The sequence below is a fragment of the Neomonachus schauinslandi genome, chromosome 6, assembly GCF_002201575.2.
Source record: "Neomonachus schauinslandi chromosome 6, ASM220157v2, whole genome shotgun sequence".
Lineage (NCBI taxonomy): Eukaryota > Metazoa > Chordata > Mammalia > Carnivora > Phocidae > Neomonachus > Neomonachus schauinslandi.
Genome location: NC_058408.1, coordinates 102,499,615 through 102,521,911, shown reverse-complemented (window position 1 = coordinate 102,521,911; position 22,297 = coordinate 102,499,615). Strand labels below are relative to the sequence as shown.

The following is a 22,297-nucleotide window of genomic DNA, read 5'->3' as shown; positions in this document are numbered from 1 at the left end:
TAATTTCACACATTCCAATAAAATCATTGTGGGCATAACAACAATGACTTTGGCAAATAGTTACAATAGCACCTACATACTTTCATGCTTCAATCTCATAGCCAGACACAAAAACAGAAGTGATAATAAGAACAGACAACCTAAGTAAACTAAAATCCTAGGATTACTGGCTGAATCCTTCGTACTTCACTGAGAAGTATATTTCATTAGCTTGCCATTTTTAACTATAATGGATAGTCATTCAATTGTAGCATCTAAATGAACAGTATACGACATACTATTTTCTTCCTAATATACAAATTAATTTAGAAGAGTCATCCTTTTCTTTTGTAAAAATAATGAATTCAAGCCTAATTTTTCTTTTATTTGGAAAATTTCAGGATTACATAAAATAATAAAATGTTTCCCTTAATTTGTAAATAATTATGTAACTCATATAGTAATATTATTTACTTGAAAACGTAAAGAAAACTAAAACATAAATTTTGCTAATATACAATTCCTTTTAAATAATTTTATTTTTCATGCCTATGGAATTATGACAGTTAATAGGATTTACCTTATGTCAACCTTAAGAATATCTACTACTTAATTTTAGACTAAATAGAAGTTTCTCTGGCATGTAACTCTAGCAATAGCTTCTACCTTTGAGATAAAATTCAGTACTGAATATAAGTTTATGTTTGAATACTTTCCACTGAGCTCCTCTATCCCCAAAATATGCCCTAAAAATATTAGATCTTCCATACACTTTTTAAAAAGTTCTGTATTCATTTATCCTCTGTATTTGCACAAACAAAACAGGCAAAATAGCACCATCTGGTGGGTATCACCTTAGTTTTAAAATAATTGTCTACATTTACCCTATTAATAATTCTTTGAAAAAACTGCCTAATAGGGAATCCTTTTAAAGTACTATGAATTAATGGTGAAAAGTAGCTTAATTAGCAACCAAAAATATACTTTAAAATTGAACCAAGGTTGCAGGATTGTTTCTTAATTATTAAGAAGTTAACTGCTTATGTGATGCCATTAAGGATAAAATCTCCTCAGAACTTAACCCTGTGGTCTCGGCTTAAAAAAGAAGTGTTCATATTCAATACAAAAATAATTTCTATTTTTCATACAATACATCTATACTATTCAATGAAAAGAATGAGATGTGAACATAATAATCTTCACAAAAGATAGTATGGTCTATTACTTACACTTACTTTAAATTTTTTTTTTAGGTGTGTGTCTAAATTATCAGCTGAAATTAGTAAGGCTGATCTCAAGGTTTATTAAAAATAAAAGCTTTCTGTGTACTAACAATGTATTGGATAATGGTCAAAACATAAATTAACTCCCAATTTTAGTGAGCCAAATAAACACGTAACAACTACGGAAAGTAAAAACAAACAGAAGACAAAATCAGAAGAAAAGTTTTATTTTGGTAATTTTCATATCAGGCTTTTCAAGGTGAAATGGAGAAGGAAAGCAGGATCAAAATACTAAGCCAAACAAAAAGGCAACATACTTCTTAGATGCACTTTTATCTACAATGATAAAAATTACAAAATATTTCTTTCTAGTAACTACTGGATAACCACACATTACCTTACACCATGCTCGGCACTGTGTATACAATGGAGAGCAAATACAAACACATAAAAGATACAAACCCATTCTCTTTTTTTTTTTAAAGACACATTTACTCAGCGTCATGATCAGACTATTACATTTAGCAATCAACATGGGTGCAAAAAAAAAAAAAAAATCTACATTAAAACCCTTTGTTGGAATGCTTTACACTTTCCACAGAACAGAAACTAAAATAACCTGTTATACAATTAGTCACAAATGCAGTCCTCGAGTTTTTTGCCCATACACATGAGTATTGTCTAAAACGTGTCTTCTTTGTAGCAGCTAGGCCCTGCCACCACTGTGCTTGGCTGAGTTCAGAAATCTGTTGTAACCTGTAGCTTCCCTGTCACTTCTCGGGCTCTCCTCTCCTGCTAAGCTTTGCTTCCTGGCAGTAATTAAAACCTTCTGCCACTGCCGTAGCTCCTGCTGCTGCTGGAACCGCCACAGCCACCTTGGTTTCATGGTTTGGCAAAGTATTGGCCTCCACCACCATAGGGGCCAGAGCTTCTGCCTCCAAAATTTCCTCCTTTCATGGGTCCAAAATTTGAGGATTGATTGTTGTAATTGCCAAAATCATTATAGCTTCCGCCACCTCCAAAGTTGCTTCAATCATTACCAAATCCGTTACAGCCATTCCCACTGCCACCATATCCACCACCACCTCAACTGCCACCAAACCCATCTCGACCACGGAAGTTCCCTCCACGACCAAAGCTGTCATTCCCACCAAAACCACCTCCACGACCACCACCAAAGTTTCCAGAACCACTTCGACCTCTTTGGCTGGATGAAGCACTAGCCATCTCTTGCTTAGATAGGGCTTTCCTTACTTCACAGTTGTGGCTATTCACAGTATGGTATTTCTGAATGACAATCTTGTCTACAGAGTCATGGTCATCAAATGTTACAAAAGCAAAACCTCTTTTTGCCACTGCCTCGATCAGTCATGATCTCAATCACTTCAATTTTCCCATACTGTTCAAAATAATCTCTTAGATGATGTTCTTCAGTGTCTTCTTTAATGCCACCAACAAAAATCTTTTTCACAGTTAAGTGGGCACCAGGTCTTTGAGAATCTTCTCTTGAGACAGCCCTCTTTGGTTCCACAACTCTTCCATCCACCTTGTGTGGCCTTGTGTTCATGGCTGCATCCACCTCCTCCACAGTGGCATACGTGACAAACACAAAGCCTCTGGAGCCCTTGGTGTTTGGATCTCTCATTACCACACAGTCCGTACGCGTTCCCCATTGCTCAAAATGGCTCCTCAGACTCTCATCAGTTGTTTCAAAGCTCAAACCCCGATGAAGAGCTTCCGCAGCTGTTCAGGCTCTTTGGGAGACTCTGACTTACACATAACGATGGTGGAGGGGAGACTTTAACGATGCTTACTCAGCGGCGTCCACGGGAAGAAAGGCCAAACCCATTCTCTTATGGAGCTTACAATGTAGGTGCTGTTTTTCCCTCTCTGAGCACCTTCCAGATGCACCAATTCTTCCCCATTTTAATTATACTGTTGTTTTCTAATGTAAAGGAACTGAACACCTCAATTTATACAACTTTTATACTAAACATATGCTGACCATTATTAACTTCTGTTTCAACACAAAAGATTTAAAGTTTATTTCTGTTCCTTGCACTAAAGTGACAATAAACTCTTAAGAACAGTATTTTTGGTGAAAAATACCCATAATATATTGAAGTCCTTAAAGTAACAGAAATACTAATGGCTGAACAAGAACACCAGAGAAGGAGGAAGGGAAGGAAGAAATAAGAAGCAAATAAGTTTATTTGCAGAATCGCCAAAGAACTCAGAGAATACTGGAGACAAGAGCTATGTATCCATATTAAAAAGCAGAGAGATTAAATAAAAGTCTGCACATAGAAGAATAAAATACCCCCCCCCACACACACACACTACTACCCCTCTTCCTTCCCCCTTTCCCAACTCTCCCTCTCCTCCTCCCTACTCCTCCCCTTTCTCTCCCTTACCTGACAATAAATAAATAAGGTGGTAAGAGGACATCAGCATGGGAATAAAGTAATGTTCCAGAATGTTCTAATAATTAACTCTATTTTTAAAAGGATTAAGTTATGGATCAAAATCTTTTCCATATTTTCCCAGAACATTCAATACAAAGAAATCAGAATCATTTTAAATTATCTAACAGTGCTTCTATAAAAAAAATCTCAACATTTTGGATTAATGATTTAAAAATTGATTAATGCTTTAAAACTAACTTCATTTTCCTAAAATTCCTGAAGCATCCCTTTCTTAAAATTTAGCTTCCAATTCAAGTAATACTTATTCCATAAGCTACAGACATTCAGTTAGCTTCAACAGCATTAAATAAGCCGATCTATGTACTACAGACAAGCAGAACTGGATATGAAATAGTCACAGGCCTCAAGGAGTTCAGTCTAATACAGATAACACAGACAAATTATAGTACAATAGAAGCGAATTTATTAGAGGTAAAGAGGGAGCTTTCTGGAAGAAGCAGCTAAGTTTTGAAGTTACCATAAAATGTTCACCTTTAACCCAGAAAGCTGACCTATAGCTTGCATAATTTCGATAAGGATCAAGGAAGTGCTGGTTGCTACATTCTTAAAGGGTCTCGTGACTGCCTGTATATTTCACCAATAGTTAATATCGAAATGAATGATAAGCACCAGAGAAATCTTGCAGAAGTAGTTTTACAAGTAGAAACTCGAAAAAGATATTTATGATCTAATGCTCCCTGCATGTCCCCTCCCCCCTCAAGCACTGAGCATATAACCACCAGCTTCATAGAGGGTAAGTGCAGCCCTTTCCGCCCCCACGCTACTTAAATAAACTTACTAAGCTGCTCTGTAAAATGTCTCAAGAATTCTGTCTTGGCTGTTGCGCTCCAAGATCCCACAACATTTTTGGTGGCCCCGTACGGGGAGTACGGAATAAATCAAGAGCCTCGATGCGACTTGGTAAGTCATCTTTACCCCAGTCTTTGTTTCATCCCTGTTCTTTTTCCTTCTTCAGAGATGTCCTGAATACTATGACCCTTCAGCACATGTCTTCAGAACAAGTCTTACCCAAGTGTTCAGGAGAGAGCCTCTTGCCCATGGTGGCTACACTATGGGCAGGGATGGTCCACTGCCACCCAGCTTGATACTAATACCTTGGTCATAATGGCATTGGGCTCAGAAATCAGACTCTCCTAATTTTCCCTGTTCTTTTAATGCATATATTCTTGTCAGGCATAGGACAGCAACATTTGTCGTTAGGATGGCCACCAATCCCAAGACTCCCGTGTAAGGTTTCCTCCTAAATAACCAGGTGTGATCCTCAATGAGCACAAAATCCAAGTTATGTCTGACCGTGTACTTCCTGAAAGAGACAAGAGCTATTACGCAGTTGGGGAACTCACTTGATGGGGGACCTTCCCTTGGGACTGGATCATGGATTGAGCTCACGACAAGTTGCTTGGATTAGATAGGGGTTCCATATAGTATTTCTAATACTATATCCAGAGGATTTCAAATGGTATTACTATTGGTTGCCAAATATATTGGCTCACCCAAAATGGAAAGAGGCAGCCCCAATCTCTGCAGCGATTCAGTCCATTTACCAGCATCTGTTGTAGTCTAGAATGCAATGGGGAAGCAAAGGGATGTCAACATCCCTTCTTAGGTAGTACAAAGGTACCAAACCAGTCAAGAAAGAAAAATGCCTCCCACCACTGTGAACCCCAGGAACCTTTGGCAATATTCCTGATGGGATGCCATTCAAAGCCAAGGGGGATTTTGGTAATGGACTCCTAGGTAGTTAATGTACTCTCCTCATTTTGTATGAATTGACTATGGGATCAACTTCCTCAATCCCAAAGGATTTCCTTTGGTTGTCTCCTAACATACTGAAATCAATTTGGACAACAGGATTTAAAGAAGTGCCTCATCTTCTTCTATAATAATGCCTGGCTTCAATAGTCTCTGGAGGCTGATTTTATTTTTATTTATTTATTTTTTTATTATTATGTTATGTTAATCACCACACATTACATCATTAGTTTTTGATGTAGTGTAGAGGATGATTTAAAAAAAAAGGTCCATTAATGGGTTCTTAAGCTTCAATACTATTTAGCAATTAGACTTTTTTTTTGTAAGCGTCAAGGAAAATGGACCAAAATCTCATAAGGTCAGGCCTTTATGGCCCTATACCAAAACACTGATCTGTCCTATAGTCCTTTAGGGGGCCTAAGGACACCCCCCTCCTTACCCTCTACCCCTCAACCCACCATCAGCTCAGCTGCCTCAAGCCCTTCTATTGTTAATCTACAACCTCACCTGTGTTCTCTCCTGTTTGCTATGTGCACCCTCCCTTTGTCTCTCTTGTAAACAGGTTGCTGCCAACATCCTGTACATGAGTCTCTCTTTTTTTGCTTCTTCTTTTGTGTGCCAGATCTGAAACATATCTTGACAGGACTGGATGAATATTGTCTGACTCTTGTTGTATGTGGGGTTTTCGCCATCATTCGTTTCCCAGATTAATGGCTATGATAATTGGAGCCAACTGTCTGGTTAGTGTGCTTCAGGATGGGGACTCTAAGGAATATTCCCAAGCAGCTGCTGAAACCCATTCTATTTTGTGGACTCCCCAACAACTGTGTAACTTAACTATCGCCTTGATAGACTATGTGGCTGGGATAACAAAACTGTTCCTTAAAAGTCAGAGCGTACCCAACTCCATGGGATTAGCTATGAACTTGTACAGAAAATTGATAGCCCCACTTTCCTTTTTTTAAAAAGATTTATTTATTTATTTTTAAAGACAGAAGGAGAGAAAGAGAGCGAGTGTGCGAGCAGGGGGAGGGGCAGAGAGAGAGAGAGAGAGAGTCCTCAAGCAAACTCCCCACTGAGTGTGGAACCCAACACAGCTCCATCCCAGGACCCTGAGATCATGACCTGAGCCAACATCAACAGACAGATGCTTAACAGACTAAGACACCCAGGTGCTTAGTGGTGCCCTACTTTCCTTTTAATTAGATTGGAGAATCCACATGAGGATGCCCTAATCTCCTCAAGACAAGTCATCTTCTACTTGCCAGCAATTCCTCATAATTAGGATAGTGTTAAGGCTAGACATCAGGCAAAGAAAGCTTCTTAATGGTTTTATTCCTTGTCCTGGGAGCCACCTCTCTTGATGTAAAAATTACAAACAGAAGCGTTAGCCAAGCATACAGAAGCCACCTTTAACGAAACCCAACATGAAGTCACCCACAAATTTGAAAAGTGGCACTCCAAAACCTAATGGTCCTTGATATCCTGACTGCAAATCAGGAAGGAAGTTATTATGCTAATATTAAGACTAAATGTTGTATATGTATCCCAGATGACTCTGCTAATGTAATCCAAATTTTTAGCTCATACACATGCAAATTAAGGCAATGTCTAACTCTTAATTCTCCGAATGATTAGTTTTTACTTGGGAGGTAGACTATGGTGTACCTTAAAGAGTCTTCCTATCACACTTCTTATTTTTATTATATTAATCCTAAAGTGTTGTCACTTTCGTTTTGTTCTATTATCAAGATACATGCAAGCAGTTTCTGACTCCTTCACCCAGCCAACAGATGATCCTTACTACTCAAAACAAATTCACCCCAATGTCCACGCTGAATTCTATAGCAACGGCCTTCCATGGTGGTTACTTGTAGAGACAGACAGTAACCAATTTCAATCCATAGGTAGGAACATTTCTATGACCCCTGTCAGCTTGAAGAAGTTACAGAAGATGAGCCTTTTGCCCTTCAACAACCTTAAAGATTTAAGGACCAAAAATTGGTCAGGGGGGAAACGATGAAGGATAGAAGCAGGAAAATGTTCACCTTTAGCCCAGAAGGCTGACCTACAGCCTGCATAATTTCAATAAGGATCAAATATGTGCTGGGTGCTACATTTAAGATTTTATTTTTAAGTTAATCTCTACACCCAACGTGGAGATCAAACTCACAACCCAGAGATCAAGAGTCCTACACTCCATCAGCTGAGCCAGCTAGATACCCATTCTTAAAAGGCTGCTACATTCTTTTTCTTTTTTTTTAAGGTTTGTATTTATTTATTTGACAGAGAGACAGCGAGATCAGGAACACAAGCAGGAGTGGCAGAGGGAGAAGCAGACTTCCCGCTGAGCAGGGAGCCTGATGCGGGGCTCGATCCCAGGACGCTGGGATCATGACCTGAGCTGGAGGCAGACGCTTAACGACTGAGCCACCCAGGCGTCCCAGGGCTGCTACATTCTTAAAGGGTCTCATGAATGCCTGTATATTTCACCAATAGTTAATATCGAACTGAATGCTAAGCACCAGAGAAATCTTGCAAAAGTAATTTTATAAGTAGAAATTCGAAGAAAACATCTATGATCTAATACTCCTTGCACGTTCCCTCCCCCTTGAGCACTAAGCATATAACTACCAGCTTCATACAGTAAAAGTGCAAACCACCAGCTTCATACAGCAAAAGTGGACCCCTTCTGCCCATGGGTCCTGTTCCTGTGCTACTTAAATAAACTTACTAAGTTGCACCATACAACATGTCAAGAATTCTTTCTCGGCTGTTGCACTTCACAATCCAGCAACACTTCTAAGGGGAACAGAAAGGGTCTATCAGTGGATTACTTTGTAGTGCTGATCAGGATTCTTTGCTAATAATTTCCTTCTTTCCATTCCCTGCCTGCTTTAAAAAACCCTTCCTTTCCTGCAGCTCAGTGGGGCTCCTTTCTATTGCCAGATATGAGATAGGGAAACTAAAGGGACCCCATGAAAAACTGCATCCCCCCATGCCCGCTCATTTTCCTGCTTCTATTTTTGCTAGGACCTACACCATTGCTTTACACACATCTTATAGAAGAGATAATGTATGTCCTCCTTGTAGAGATAAAGGATTTAATAATTTCTTTGGAGTCTTCCAACACAATACATAACATCTAAGGAGTGACCAGGCGGGGTCATCATGAACTTTCCAAGACCACTGACTCATCAAGACCCTGACTCCAGGGCATAAGTGATTTATGGAGGACACCTAAACACTTCTCTGTTCCTGGATTACTGAGAAGATAAGAGGCACCAGACTACCATCCTCAATAAAAACTCCAGGTCCCAAGCAAAGACAAGACTCACTCTTCTTTCTTTTCTGAGTCTTCCTGATACTCTGTCTGTATCTACCCTCTATGTCTTCAATAAATTCTGCTCTCACTTCCTCTCAGCTTGTGTTTAATTTCTATCCTCCATGAACCCATGGACCCTCTTGGCTGGTCCTTGGATCCAGCCAGTCTTCATGAGATGGGATGCTGCCAGATTCATAAATCATCAAATAAAGGCAAGTGGATCTTTAAATTTAGTCAGATAAATTTTGTTTTAAAGTTTTCCAGATAAAGATTTGAATCTTGAAAAGGATTTGGAGTGGTGAGAGACCTACAAGGAGGAGGTGTTTAGAGGGACAAATATATGTACAAATACGTAGACAAGAGGGACATGTTCAATGAACTGCAAAAAGATGCCAGAACTAGAGATTAAAAAGCAAAGAAAGTTCTTTAGGTTTCATTATGCAGAGAAGTCATTAAAAGGTTTTAAACCTGGAAGAAACAAGATCAGATTTTCAATTTACAAAAATTATAATAGGCCAAATATAAATAATGTACATATTTGTGTGTCTCCACACTTGAGAACTAGTTAGATGATTCACATGAATTATGTTATATTAACAACACAAAGGGTGACAAAGGAGCCAAAGAGCTACAACTGATTTGAGTACTCTTGATTCAACACATACACTGTGACCTTGAACAAGTACGTTAAATTTCTAGTACCCTATTCTTCATATGAGGAAACATTACTATTACTTCAAAAGAGGTCATGACAATAAAGGATAGAATACTTAATAACGGGGTAACTAGGTAACCTGTATTCAAACTAAAAATCCACAGTGTGAAAATAAAGAACAAATCTGCTGCTTTTCTGAAAGGGCATCAATTCAAAATGCAATGTTTCCATAATGCATATATTGGGAAAATGACTACGATTTGGTAAAATGCAAAGAACAATGGACTAAACAGAAAACCCAGTAACCGTCTTTTCCTTGCCAATTATGATTTCTATGCCTCAGCTTATTCAGTACTAAAATTAAAGGAATGATACTAAATGTTTTCTAAAGCTGAGAACATTCAAGAACCTGAGGGACATTTTCATTACTGCTATAAGAGAAGAATGGCATAACCTAAAACATTAATAACTTATGAATAACTTTGAATATGAATTCATATTATGAATAACTTTGTGGATGGGAAATGGAATCATTCATTTTAATCAATCATTCATGATAAAACACAACTTTACCACCAAAAAAAAATTGTACATAAAAAGGCCATAAGCAGAGAGACATAGAACCATAACACCCAAAGTCTTTAAAAAAATTTTTTCTAAATAAAAGTCCAACAGATTGACAGAAAGCTGTATGCTAAGTCATCCTGGAATTACACCTGTATAATGGCTTTATTTATTCTACCATACAAATGCGGACATCAGGGGATAATGACTAATAACAACGATAATGCTGCCAACAATACCAGTATCAAAGTCAAGGGCAAGATCCCCAGAATCCAACAGAAACTTACAGTCTTACTGATAAACTTTGTTTTACAGTATCAATAAATCACTCTAGACAGAACAAAGACAGGTAATAGACCTATACTTTCACATAGGGGTTTCCCAGTGTAACCTGAAATTAGCAATAAAAAGAAGTGCTTCATCTCATAAAATATTCGTTTTTCCAAGTTACTAACAATGGGTTTACAAGGTTAATTTATTACAGTTTAAAAAAAAATACTTGATTTATGCAGGCCCAAGTAAAATGATTATGGAAGCATATATATAACTTTAGAGTATACTTTTACAGACCACAAATCTAAGAACAACAAAAGATTCCCTCCATTATACAAATTAATGGAAAACAATGAAACATTGATACACATTAAGTTCTCAATCAAGTCAATCAACAAATATAATGGCCAACTGAGTCCTAGAAACACAAATGACAGTTTCTACCCCTAAAAAATGTTTAATCACCTTCAAATATCTGATGAGATGTCCTATAGAAAACATAATAAATTTATAATATGCTTACAGGCTTCCAGTTATGGAATAAATAAGTCATGGGAATAAAAGGTACAGCATAGGGCACCTGGGTAGCTCAGTTGGTTAAGCAACTGCCTTAGGCTCAGGTCATGATCCTAGAGACCCAGGATTGAGTCCCTCATCTGGCTCCCTGCTCAGCAGGGAGTCTGCTTCTCCCTCTGACCCTCCCCCCTCTCATGCTCTCTCTCTCTCATAAAAATAAATAAATAAATAAACTAAAATTAAAATTTTTTTTTAATTAAAAAAAGGTACAGCATAGGGAATTTATTCAATGGTACTGTAATAAGGTTATATGGTGACAGATGGTAGCTACACTTGTGATGAGTATAGGAAAACATATAGTTATCCAATCACTACGCTGTACACCTGAAACTAATATAATATTTTATGTCAACTATACTCAAATAAAAACATTAAATAATAAATTTATACTATGCTTACTCCTGAGGGCATAATTAGAATCAACAAGGGAAATAAGAAACATGCAAATGATAACAATGACAGTTAAAAGTAGTATGAAAGTCTTGAAGAGAGGCTGAAAATTACCAATGTCTCAAGAATATTGTAAAATTAGATACTACTATAATCTTTACGGAACTGCAAATTATTACTATTATTTTCCAAGTTTCACATTAACAAGAAAAGCTTTGCAGAGAAATGAAAAGCATAAATATATATAAACATTATGAAAGTTAAGGCAGAGCTTTCTACTTAAAAAGTTCTTCACATGCGGGCACCTGGGTGGCTCAGTTGGTTAAGCGACTGCCTTCAGCTCAGGTCATGATCCTGGAGTCCCTGGATCGAGTCCCGCATCGGGCTCCCTGCTCGGCAGGGAGTCTGCTTTGCCCTCTGACCCTATCCCCTCTCATGTGTTCTCTCTCATTCTCTCTCTCTCAAATAAATAAATAAAATCTTTAAAAAAAAAAAAAAAGTTCTTCACATGCAAGATAAATGGAACTTTGGTAGTTTGGCTATTACAAACTGATTAGAAGATCCCTAAATTAGAATATTTTAATTATACAATTACCTACTAATATTAAACATTCTTACATATAGTAAGTACTAGAATGACAGGCCATCTTGCTTTTTCCAGAGATGATTCAATTCTACTTTTATTCTTTCTTCAAGATGGACTGAACTCGGTTGTTCCTTTCATCAATGGCTAATCTATACATACTCTTTGCGCAGGAGTTAATATTCTTATATTATGGAGAAGATCTAATCCCACCTTTGTTAAGTGACTCAGTAAAATAATTCTAAACAAGTTACTGAGTAACAATTTATAGTAGCCTAAAATAAAATCTCCAAAAGTACTAAGACTTTAAACTCCCCCCCCAAAAAACTATACCATAATGATGTTTTCAGGAGGCAGTAGAAATGTGATTAGCTTCCACATCGTGATCCCCTAAAAATATACAGCATCTCTTTTCAAATATAAAGCATGAACCAAAGCAGCAGTTTATACTGTATACCATTCTTCTGAATGTATTTTTCTACCTTCCCTGGTTTAGAGACAGTAAATAATTTTGTTTCCTTTTAAAGTTGTCCTGCTGGGTTGCTAAGGATGAAACTGAGGAAGAGGCTGAAAATTATATCCAGAAAGAAAGGGCTTCCTGATGATGTTCCTGAAGCACTGAATTAACCAACCTTTACCTCCAGATTTATTGTGTTAAATATAAAATTTTCCGTTTATAGATTAAGTCATTTTGTTTTGGGTATCTGTTACTTACATAACCAAAGGCACAAATAGTATAAACATCTCCCAACTTTGGAGAGAATTAGTTCTGGAAAAGTTTATGCTCTCATCTACCACATATTTTAAAAGAGGAAAAAAATTCTAATTAAAATAACCTAAAATAGACATTTAAAAAAATTCTCTCAGAATCCAGACTAAGGGGGCAGTCACACAAATTATTCCAAACTTAATCACCAACACCAGCTGCCTACTAGAATTAGAGCTACTTATATACAAAGTCAATCCAAACGTTAGAGAAAAAACAGAAACTTGTTTGCTCTCTACTAAGGAAACTTAGGTTGATGATATTTAAGGAATAATGAGAAGCACTGAACTAAGGATTCTGATTTTCATAAGGAGCCTGCTGTTAAATTTGATTATATTCATGAAGACAAAACTTGGAAAACAAAACTGTTTCATTAATCATCAACCTTGTAGTAAAACCCAAACAACCAAAATTACTGTAAATAAACCCACTTAATGGTAAAATACACGAATAAACATATGAATTGAAAACATCATAGATACTCTGCAGACTAAAATAGTCTTTAAGTATTCACAAATATTTACTAAATTTCTACTAGGGGCCAGGCACTGAGGATACAAAGATGAACCTTGTGCTCAAAGTACTGAGTCTGAAGGAAGGTAAGCAAAAAATAAATAAAAGTAGAAGTAGTTATTCACATGCCAGGCATCATGGAATTCTCTATATGTATATTACTTAATCCCCACAATAATTCTATAAGGTTAAGTGTCATCATTTTCATAATTTAGGTGAAGAAATATTTTAAAGGAATAAGTAACTAACCCAAAGTCTCACAACTAGTCATTATCAAAACCAGGATTTTAATTCTGGTCTGCCTGATGGTTTGCACCAAACTAATCCCAGAGTACAGAAGAGTGTACAATAGAGAAAGCTACCAGAAAGAATTAATATCTGAGTTAAGTCTTAAAAGATGAGTAGGGGTGGGGCACCTGGGTGGCTCAGTCAGTTAAGTAACCAACTCTTGGTTACTACTGGTTTCGGCTCAGGTCACGATCTCAGGGTCCTGGGATAAAGCCCAGAGTTGGGCTCTGCACTCAGCAGGGAGTCTGCTTGTGGATTCTCTTTCCCTCTGCCCCTCCCCTTGCTCGTGCCTGTTCTCTCTCTCTAATAAATAAATCTTTAAAAAAAATAAAAATGTTTTACACTATAGCCACTACTGATCCATATGACCAAGTGATTCCCAGAGTATAGTATGTGTACCACTGGTGATACTTGAGACAATTTTTTTTTTTAAGATTTTATTTATTTATTTGACAGAGAGAGATACAGCGAGAGAGGGAACACAAGCAGGGGAAGTGGGAGAGGGAGAAGCAGGCTTCCCACTGAGCAGGGAGCCCAATGCGGGGCTCGATCCCAGGACCCTGGGATCATGACCTGAGCCAAAGGCAGACGCTTAACGACTGACCCACCCAGGCACCCCGAGACTATTTTTTTTTTAATTTCCTATTTTGAAATAATTTCTAGCTTATCAAAAAAACGCAAAAATTGTACTAACTCCTGTATACTCATCACCTAAATTTACTTAACATTATAATACGGTTTGACTTATCTCTCACTATATATTACTATTATTACTCATAGTTATTGCTGAACCATTTGAGTACACTGCAGACATCAACACTCTTTACCCCCAAATATCTGTGTGTTATGTTCTAAAAATAAGACTACTGTCTTTCATAACCACAGTACATTTGTTAATTCAGGATATTTAACCCTGCTACAGTACTATAATCTACAACCCACACACAATTTTGCCAAGTGTTCCAACAATGTACTTTAAAATACCCCTCCTTCCCTCCCAGGATACAATGCAGGATCAATGAGATTCTGTCCCCCTCACTCTCCCTCACCCTCTACTCCTCCTACCCCCTTGTTCTCTCTCAGAAAGAAATAAAACACACAAACTCTAATAACCCCCAGGAAAATATTTACATATTGATCCAAAGTTTTTACTGACAAAAAAACATTATTACTATTTCAAGGACATAATATATGCTTTAAAGATAACAAAGGATGGATTTGTTATATTAATAAAACTAGTTCAATTCTATTCTTTTATTTTCTTTTCTTTTTTTTTAAAGATTTTATTTATTTGACAGAGAGAGACACAGCGAAAGAGGGAACACAAGCAGGGGGAGTGGGAGTGGGAGAGGGAGAAGCAGGCTTCCCGCTGAGCAGGGAGCCTGATGCAAGACTCTATCCCAGGACCCTGGGATCATGACCTGAGCCGAAGGCAGATGTTTAACGACTGCGCCACCCAGGTGCCCCAATTCTATTCTTTTAAATAATATCTGAGGGGCGCCTGGGTGGCTCAGATAACTGTTAAGCGTCTGCCTTCGGCTCAGGTCATGATCCCAGGGTCCTGGGATCGAGCCCCAAATCGGGCTCCCTGCTCGGCGGGAAGCCTGCTTCTCCCTCTCCCACTCCTCCTGCTTGTGTTCTTGCTCTCTCTCTCTCTCTTTGTCCAAATAAATTTAAAAAAAAAGATTTTAAATAATATCTGATCTAAATTCAGTCAAGGTCAACAAATATAAAACTGAATAAAATGAATTTCTTTGTGCCACCATAATGCGTGCCTGTGTTTGCATAAACATTACACTTGAACAGAATAATAAATATGTTTAGTATTAATGAAGAGTTCAAAGATAATTATCCTACAGAATTGTTTAAAAACTTATTCATGCAAGATCTTAACAACGACATTCAGTCCTACTTAGTAAGTAAAATAGTTAAATTTTTTTTACATATGTATTTTTTATTATGTTCATATAGTTAAATTTTTATAAATTCAAAGAGCACATATACTTTAGTGCTTTCCTATCTTCATTACTTATATTTTAGTCCCTAGTTATGGTTGATGTCAGTTTGCCCATTTTTCTAAATTCCATTTTGGAAGCCAATCATATTCCCTCTGCCCGCATTCTAGAATGGAAAGTATCTTTGAAAAAGTAATTATACAATTTAATATTTAAATATAAAATAGTTTGGGAAACAAAGGAGAAAAAGCAGTGGCAGAAGAAATAGACACACTCTTGCAAAGGGAAATCAGTAATAGGATTTGTTAACAAAGAATTTTCTTTGCAAGAGCATAAATTTACAGAAATTATATATGTGAAAAGTATTTCCTACATTTCTTGTTGAATTTCGGGATCCTACTAAGTTATCTCTCTTTGCTCTTTCTACCAAGCAGAAATTTTGTCTCTTTTAAACAAGACCAAAAAAAAAAAAAAAAAAAATCCTTCAATGAACATTTTCTCACCCAATTCAACACTGAGAAACTAAAAATCCATAAATTCAAAATTCAAACTCCAGGGCGCCTGGGTGGCTCAGTTGGTTAAGCGACTGCCTTCGGCTCAGGTCATGATCCTGGAGTCCCGGGATCGAGTCCCGCATCGGGCTCCCTGCTCAGCGGGGGGTTTGCTTCTCCCTCTAACCCTCTTCCCTCTCGTGCTCTCATTCTCTCTCTCTCAAATAAATAAATAAAATAAAAAAACCTTAAAAAAAAAAAATTCAAACTCCAAAACAATCTTTTTTTCCAAATCTTCCATTAGACTTTTTTCTAATCTCCTGTCTAACCTAACACAGAGCTACAGACCTAGAACTTGCAAGTATTTCTGGCTTTCCCAAACAAAAAAGCATAAAAGTTGTAGGAACGTTTGAGGAAGGTGGTTTCATTTCGCATGTACTATTAAAATTCAATATATACGAGGTGAGACATTTTTATAAAAGTAATATTTTAACAAGAAAAACACTTGGAATTATTAGGATATAAAGTAAAATTTTACAAGAAAAATTTAAAATCTATTCTAAATGTTTCAATCATTTTGCTAAATAATCGAACAAGTCAAGTTGCAATCATAATGAAGTTCCACAGAGGGAGTTAGCATCACTAAGAATAAAGTTACAGTACACTGAACTTCAAGAAATGACCTAGTCATTTAGAAATATCAGATTTCCATTCATCAACATGAACTCAGATTATCTAAGATTTCACCTTAGACATTAACAACCCCCCCAAAATACAGTATTACCTACAAATTATGGCATATTTATACTAAACCATATTAAAACTTATGAAATATAATATCCATCACAAGTACCTTTAAATACTTTGTGAAGTAGGTATGTTCATTTTAAATATTATTTCTCCCAAAAGAGTAAATATTATTTCTCCTAAGTCACTGAATTTAGCAAGGTACAAAGCAATAAAATAGACCTGAAATCAAATCACAGTCTATCCTTTTCTACTATAAGACAAGTTATGGAATTGTTCCAAGCCTGTTTCCTGGGAATGATTATAATATTTACATTCTAGGATTGCTGTGAGGATTAAATTAAAGCACAAAAGTAACTGAAATAAGGCCCTCTTTTCCTTGTTTTTTAATACGTAAGTGTTATTTAATCATTCAAACTTTCCCAAAATAAATCAGTAAATATAGTTAGTAAAGAAAATGTTTTCAAGGACAAAGGATCGATGAACTACACTTAGACTAAAATGCTCTGGATAAAGTTTCAGGGAACACCTCACCCTTCCACCCAAAACATCAGAGATAGAGAAAAAATAATAATAATAATAATAAATTTTAAACAACAAAGAGAGAACAAAGAAGTCCATTAGCACTTTCTGCCTAAAGAATTTCAGGCTAGAAACTCAGAAACTATACAATGGGATTATTGAATAGACTAAAAGAAAAGTAGCTAATTAAAGAAATCATTTGCTTAATGAATAATAATAAAATAGCAAAGCACTAAGCTAATCCCACCATGATATTTGAGAGGCAGCTACTCCAAGAGCAGAAGCCAGTTCGAGTTTTCATAAACATCACACTCACAAAAACTTACATCACACAAGTAACTTTATATAACCTTTTCATAGTTCAAAAACTTTTTTACATATATAATTTCACCTAATCCTCATTTAACGTATAAGACAAACATGGAATTATCACCATTTCACAAATAAAGACATTAAATTCAGAAAACTAAATGATTAATCCAAGTGTGGTAAATTTTATACTGTGTCAACAGAACTGTATTTCCCAGCATTTCCTTCTCTGTATGGTTTCAGATTAGGATTAACCACAAAAAAAAAAAAATTTTTTTTGTGTACAATCTGGGCGGTACAAGTGAAGCAGCAGCTATTTTATTCTAGTTATTGGTTATAGGTAGTGAAAGAGAAGTCACTGAGTCTTGATAAAGCTACTGAGTTCTTTTTAATCAGTTACTGACTCTTGCAATTTTTTAATAAATAAAACACACATAAAGTACAAAGAAGAAAATAAAACTCATCCATAATGCAGTCACCCAAAAGTCTACTATTTTGTGATTTCATTCTAGGATATGTATAAGCAAGCTTTTTCACCCACTTAATCATGATATTAAATCTTTTCCTAAAAACATTTTAGTAACTGCATAATATTCCACAGAGTTACTTTAATTGCACAGGAAAAATAATATCATTTAAGACTAACCCAGTTGTACAGTAGCTCCCATTTTAAAATGGCTGGCAAAATTTGTGTTTTCTGTAAAATGTGTATATATTAAATGTTAAGACACAAGTCACGTGGCCACTGACAAGGTTCTAGACCCCTTTCCACCACCTTTTTAATTGAAATAAGTAAAGCAAAGAGTAACCTAGAGAATGTAATTTTTTATTGCTTTTTAAGCAGTGATAACAGAAAAGGTCTAATAATCTAAATGCATTTTTCTTGTCATAACACTATATACAATTTTGTTTTCCAAAGCAATTTAATGTAAAATTTGAGCTATTAACCTACCATAAGACTACATACCCTGAAGAGATTTTCTAATAATTATTGCAAGTTTACATTAAATATCTACCTTTTCCTCCCAGTCTCTGGTGTGACCAATGATACCCATTTCGAACACAGCTAGCAAAGACCAGGGACAATACTCATTTTCCTCAGAGTGAACGTTAACACACGGCCAAAAAGAGTAACTCCAATATAATCTTAGTGATAGATGTTAATTTATAAAATAATTACTATATAGCATATTCAAAGAGGAATAGAAATCTGCAAGAAGAATGATAAGAACAGGTATGTAACAATCAAATCCAGAAGATGTTCCAAGTAGCCTGAAAAAAAAGAAAGAAAATCCTGGAAAAGGACATGTTATTGACACTGAACCAATATGTTTTATACTTGATACTGTTAATGAGACAAGACTGCACTATCTAAGGTCTTTTTTTTTTTAAGATTGTACTTATTTGAGAGAGCGAGCAAGCGAGAGAGCGAGCATGAGCACACACATAAGCAGGTGGGAGTGGCAGAGGGAGAAAGAGAAACAGACTCCCCACTGAGCAGGGAGCCCGAAGGATGACGCAGGGCTTCATCTCAGGACCCTGGGATCATGACCAGAGCAGAAGGCAGTCATTTAACAGACTGAGCCACCCAGGCACCCCAATCCCTTGAGTTTTTAATGAGAATTCAATAATATTTTTTTTTGGAATTAATTAATACTTTAACAGGAACTTATATCAGTCACTATCCTCATTGATTATACTTGGCAGTAAGGAAAGAAACTGAATAACATTTCTTGACAATATACTTGACAAACCACTATGGAGATTATAATCAAATGAGGATAGAACAAAATATGAAAACTGAAAAGCTAGCATAACAATGGGATATATCAACTGTAAGAACTCGAAGAAATCATCTCCCTACACATGGGTCCTACCATTTTAAGATTAACACTTATTACAATGTCTTCAATATGAAAGAAGAAATAAAATAATTTGGAAAAGGTTTTTAAAAAGTTTAAATAGTATTTTTAAAAATCATTATATAACCTTGAGAAAAAAATATTTTGTTGTGTGGACTTTTTATTTGAGTATAGTTGACACACAATGTTACATTAGTTTCAGTACAACATAGTGATACAACACCTTTATATGTTTTTCTCTTTTTTTTTAAAGATTTTTTATTCATTTATTTGACAGAGAGAGACACAGCGAGCGAGAGAGAACACAAGCAGGGGGAGTGGGAGAGGGAGAAGCAGGCTTCCCCCCGAGCAGGGAGCCCGATGCGGGGCTCGATCCCAGGACCCTGGGATCACGACCTGAGCTGAAGGCAGACGCTTAACGACTGAGCCACCCAGGTGCCCCTATATGTTTTTCTATTCTCATCACAAGTGTAGCTACCATCTCTCACCACACAATGGTATTACAATATCATTGACTATATTCCCTATGCTGTGCCTAAAAATAATAGTCTTGAAGGACTCTAGCAAAAAAAAAGTTATTCTCCATACAGATGTATACAAATTGAAGACTGTATTAAACTAAACCATAAGGGACCTGAGTTCAATGTTAAAATATCTTTAACATTAGGGAGTGTCAAACATTAGGGAAATCCCCAAGCAAGCATGTGAAATTCACCAATATATTTATTAATTGGATAGAACCTTAAGTATTATCAAGAATAAGTGTGATCCAACGTGAAGGTGTATAGCCAGCCACAGGTTCCTCGAATTCTTAATTCTACAGTATTATCTGACCTTAGGTGTTTGCAAAATAATTCAGGTCATCAGAACTTTCTTACTGTATAATAGGAAAAAGAAAGTGGACTAACTAGAAAATAGAAGCATATAAATTCATTTTTAGCTGTCCTCTTTGGACATTGTCGTGATACTGAAAAGATTAAGATGAATTTTTAAAATTCCCAAACCTGTCATTTTTAAATAAACCTCAAAGTTCCTATGAAGTAATAATCTTTTAAATACTACAACAGAGCAGAAATACAGCCATGGAGGGATCCCGGAATCATATGTTCAAGTTATTTTTATCTGAAAGAACCCTAAGAACATTAAAATTTTTAAAAGGAACAAAATTTTGTTCATATTTCAAACTTCATATTTAAAGTGTTTTGCCTAATGCCAATCAATACTAGGCATTTACCTTTTCATAAAGAAACAAAATTATATTTCACCATCTTAAGCATGAGGGTGAGGAAGTCAACTGAGTAAAAGCCAAAATTAACAACAATTTAATATTTTATCTGGGGTAAGATCATGAAATTACATATTTCCCAATATGCCCTTAGTCTAGATGATGGAATACAAATACTACATGTTTTAACGTGCATGCAGGAAAAACTATTTCCCATGTTAACTGTTTGTAAGGTAAATTATCCTAATCTTACTAGAATCAAGGTCATAGTGTTAATTACATCTTTATATTTTATATAATTTTAAAAATCAGATTGTTTACATACATCTCCATAGAGTAAACTATGTACCACCTAGGGTTTAATGTACTTACAATTCCTTGTGTTTGTCTTCAGCCAAGATTTGGTCATTTGGCTTAAGAGAATACCTGTAACACAGAAAACAAAAAAATACTGGTCATATAAACATAGAAATATGTTTGCCTCATGGACATCTCACTATGGTTATCAATCAACATACAGTCAGTTAACCCTTATCAAACAAGCACTACCACAGTGTTACAAGTCTCTGTCTTCACTGATAAAACATTAATGCCTAAGTTCCTTGTTGTTCTATTAATCACTTCCACAGACACCTTCCAAAAAACTGAAGTAGGATCAACCTGACCTTCGAAAACACAAGGTATCTTTAGTAGTCTTCTGTAGTGAATAATCTGTGGTGTTACATTCATCCAGCAGTTCAAAATTCAAGAAACTACCACAATAAGTATTTAAGAGTTCACAAAACAATACGCATTTATTCATTAAATACATAGTAAAAATCTGTGTACCACACTATGTCCTAGGTAGTATGACATAGAAGTTTTGGAGTTCCTTGACTAAACCATTTATTAGCTTAATGACCACAGGCAATTATTTCATTTAAGTCTCACTTTCCCTGTCTATAAAACAGAGGTTGCTATAAATATTAGAACAGGTATCTTCCAATTTACCATACATTTGTCATGCTAAAGATAAACAGATTTCTGAGGAGTACACAGAAAAAAAATAAACAACAAATGGCAATTCCCGAGTCTTCAATTTCCACTTGTATTCAACCCTTTCCTAAAAACTAAGCTGCCTAACAATGGGTCAGAGGTCCAAGTGGAAACATGCAGATTCTCCTCTCTTGCCTCTCCTCTCACAAGTACCTTTACCCACTCTAAAAAAAGAATGGCATCTTGAATACAATTGTACTGCAATGGCTGGGGTATATAAAAAGCTCTTAAGTGCTAAACAAGAAATGAATGGTTCATAATATTTTTGTCTGCAAAGCCTCTTTAAGTGAAGTGCCATAAACTGACTACAGGGATTACTGTTTGATACATTATTTCTGTAGAGAATGAAGCTACAAATTATAAATGGGAAACCGTGTGTCACAGGATGCTCTATTTTCAGATACATTATGGAATGGGGCACAGGTTGATTACACTTTTCTTTAAAAAGTTTATCTTTTCCAACCCATGTACATGATCAAAGAATGTATTCGTTGTCAGGAAGAGTCCTATGAAGCAAAGCTACGAGAGTTTCCAATAAAAAACATGAGAGTGTCAACTTATTCCCTCCAAGCAACAAATTTAAAACAAGGTTCCTTGTCTTTTTTTTTTTTAAAGATTATTTTTTATTTGACAGAGAGAGACACAGTGAGAGACGGGACACAAGCAGGGGGAGTGGGAGAGGGAGAAGCAGGCTTCCCGCTGAGCAGGGAGCCCGATGCGGGGCTCAATCCCAGAACCCTGGGATCATGACCTGAACCAAAGGCAGACGCTTAATGAC

At 36.2% G+C, this 22,297-nt stretch overlaps 1 protein-coding gene and 1 pseudogene across 2 annotated transcripts in view; both read right to left on the bottom strand.

Annotated features, from left to right (window-relative positions):
• Positions 1-22,297, bottom strand: part of ADK (adenosine kinase) — a 507,044-nt gene that overhangs the window by 420,256 nt on the left and 64,491 nt on the right. For both annotated transcript variants that reach the window (XM_021699549.2, XM_021699550.1), the window contains exon 3: positions 20,857-20,910. In XM_021699549.2, the coding sequence (XP_021555224.1) occupies positions 20,857-20,910 (54 nt within the window). The remainder of the gene's footprint in view (positions 1-20,856; positions 20,911-22,297) is intronic.
• On the bottom strand, positions 1,777-2,981 carry LOC110589125 (annotated as a pseudogene).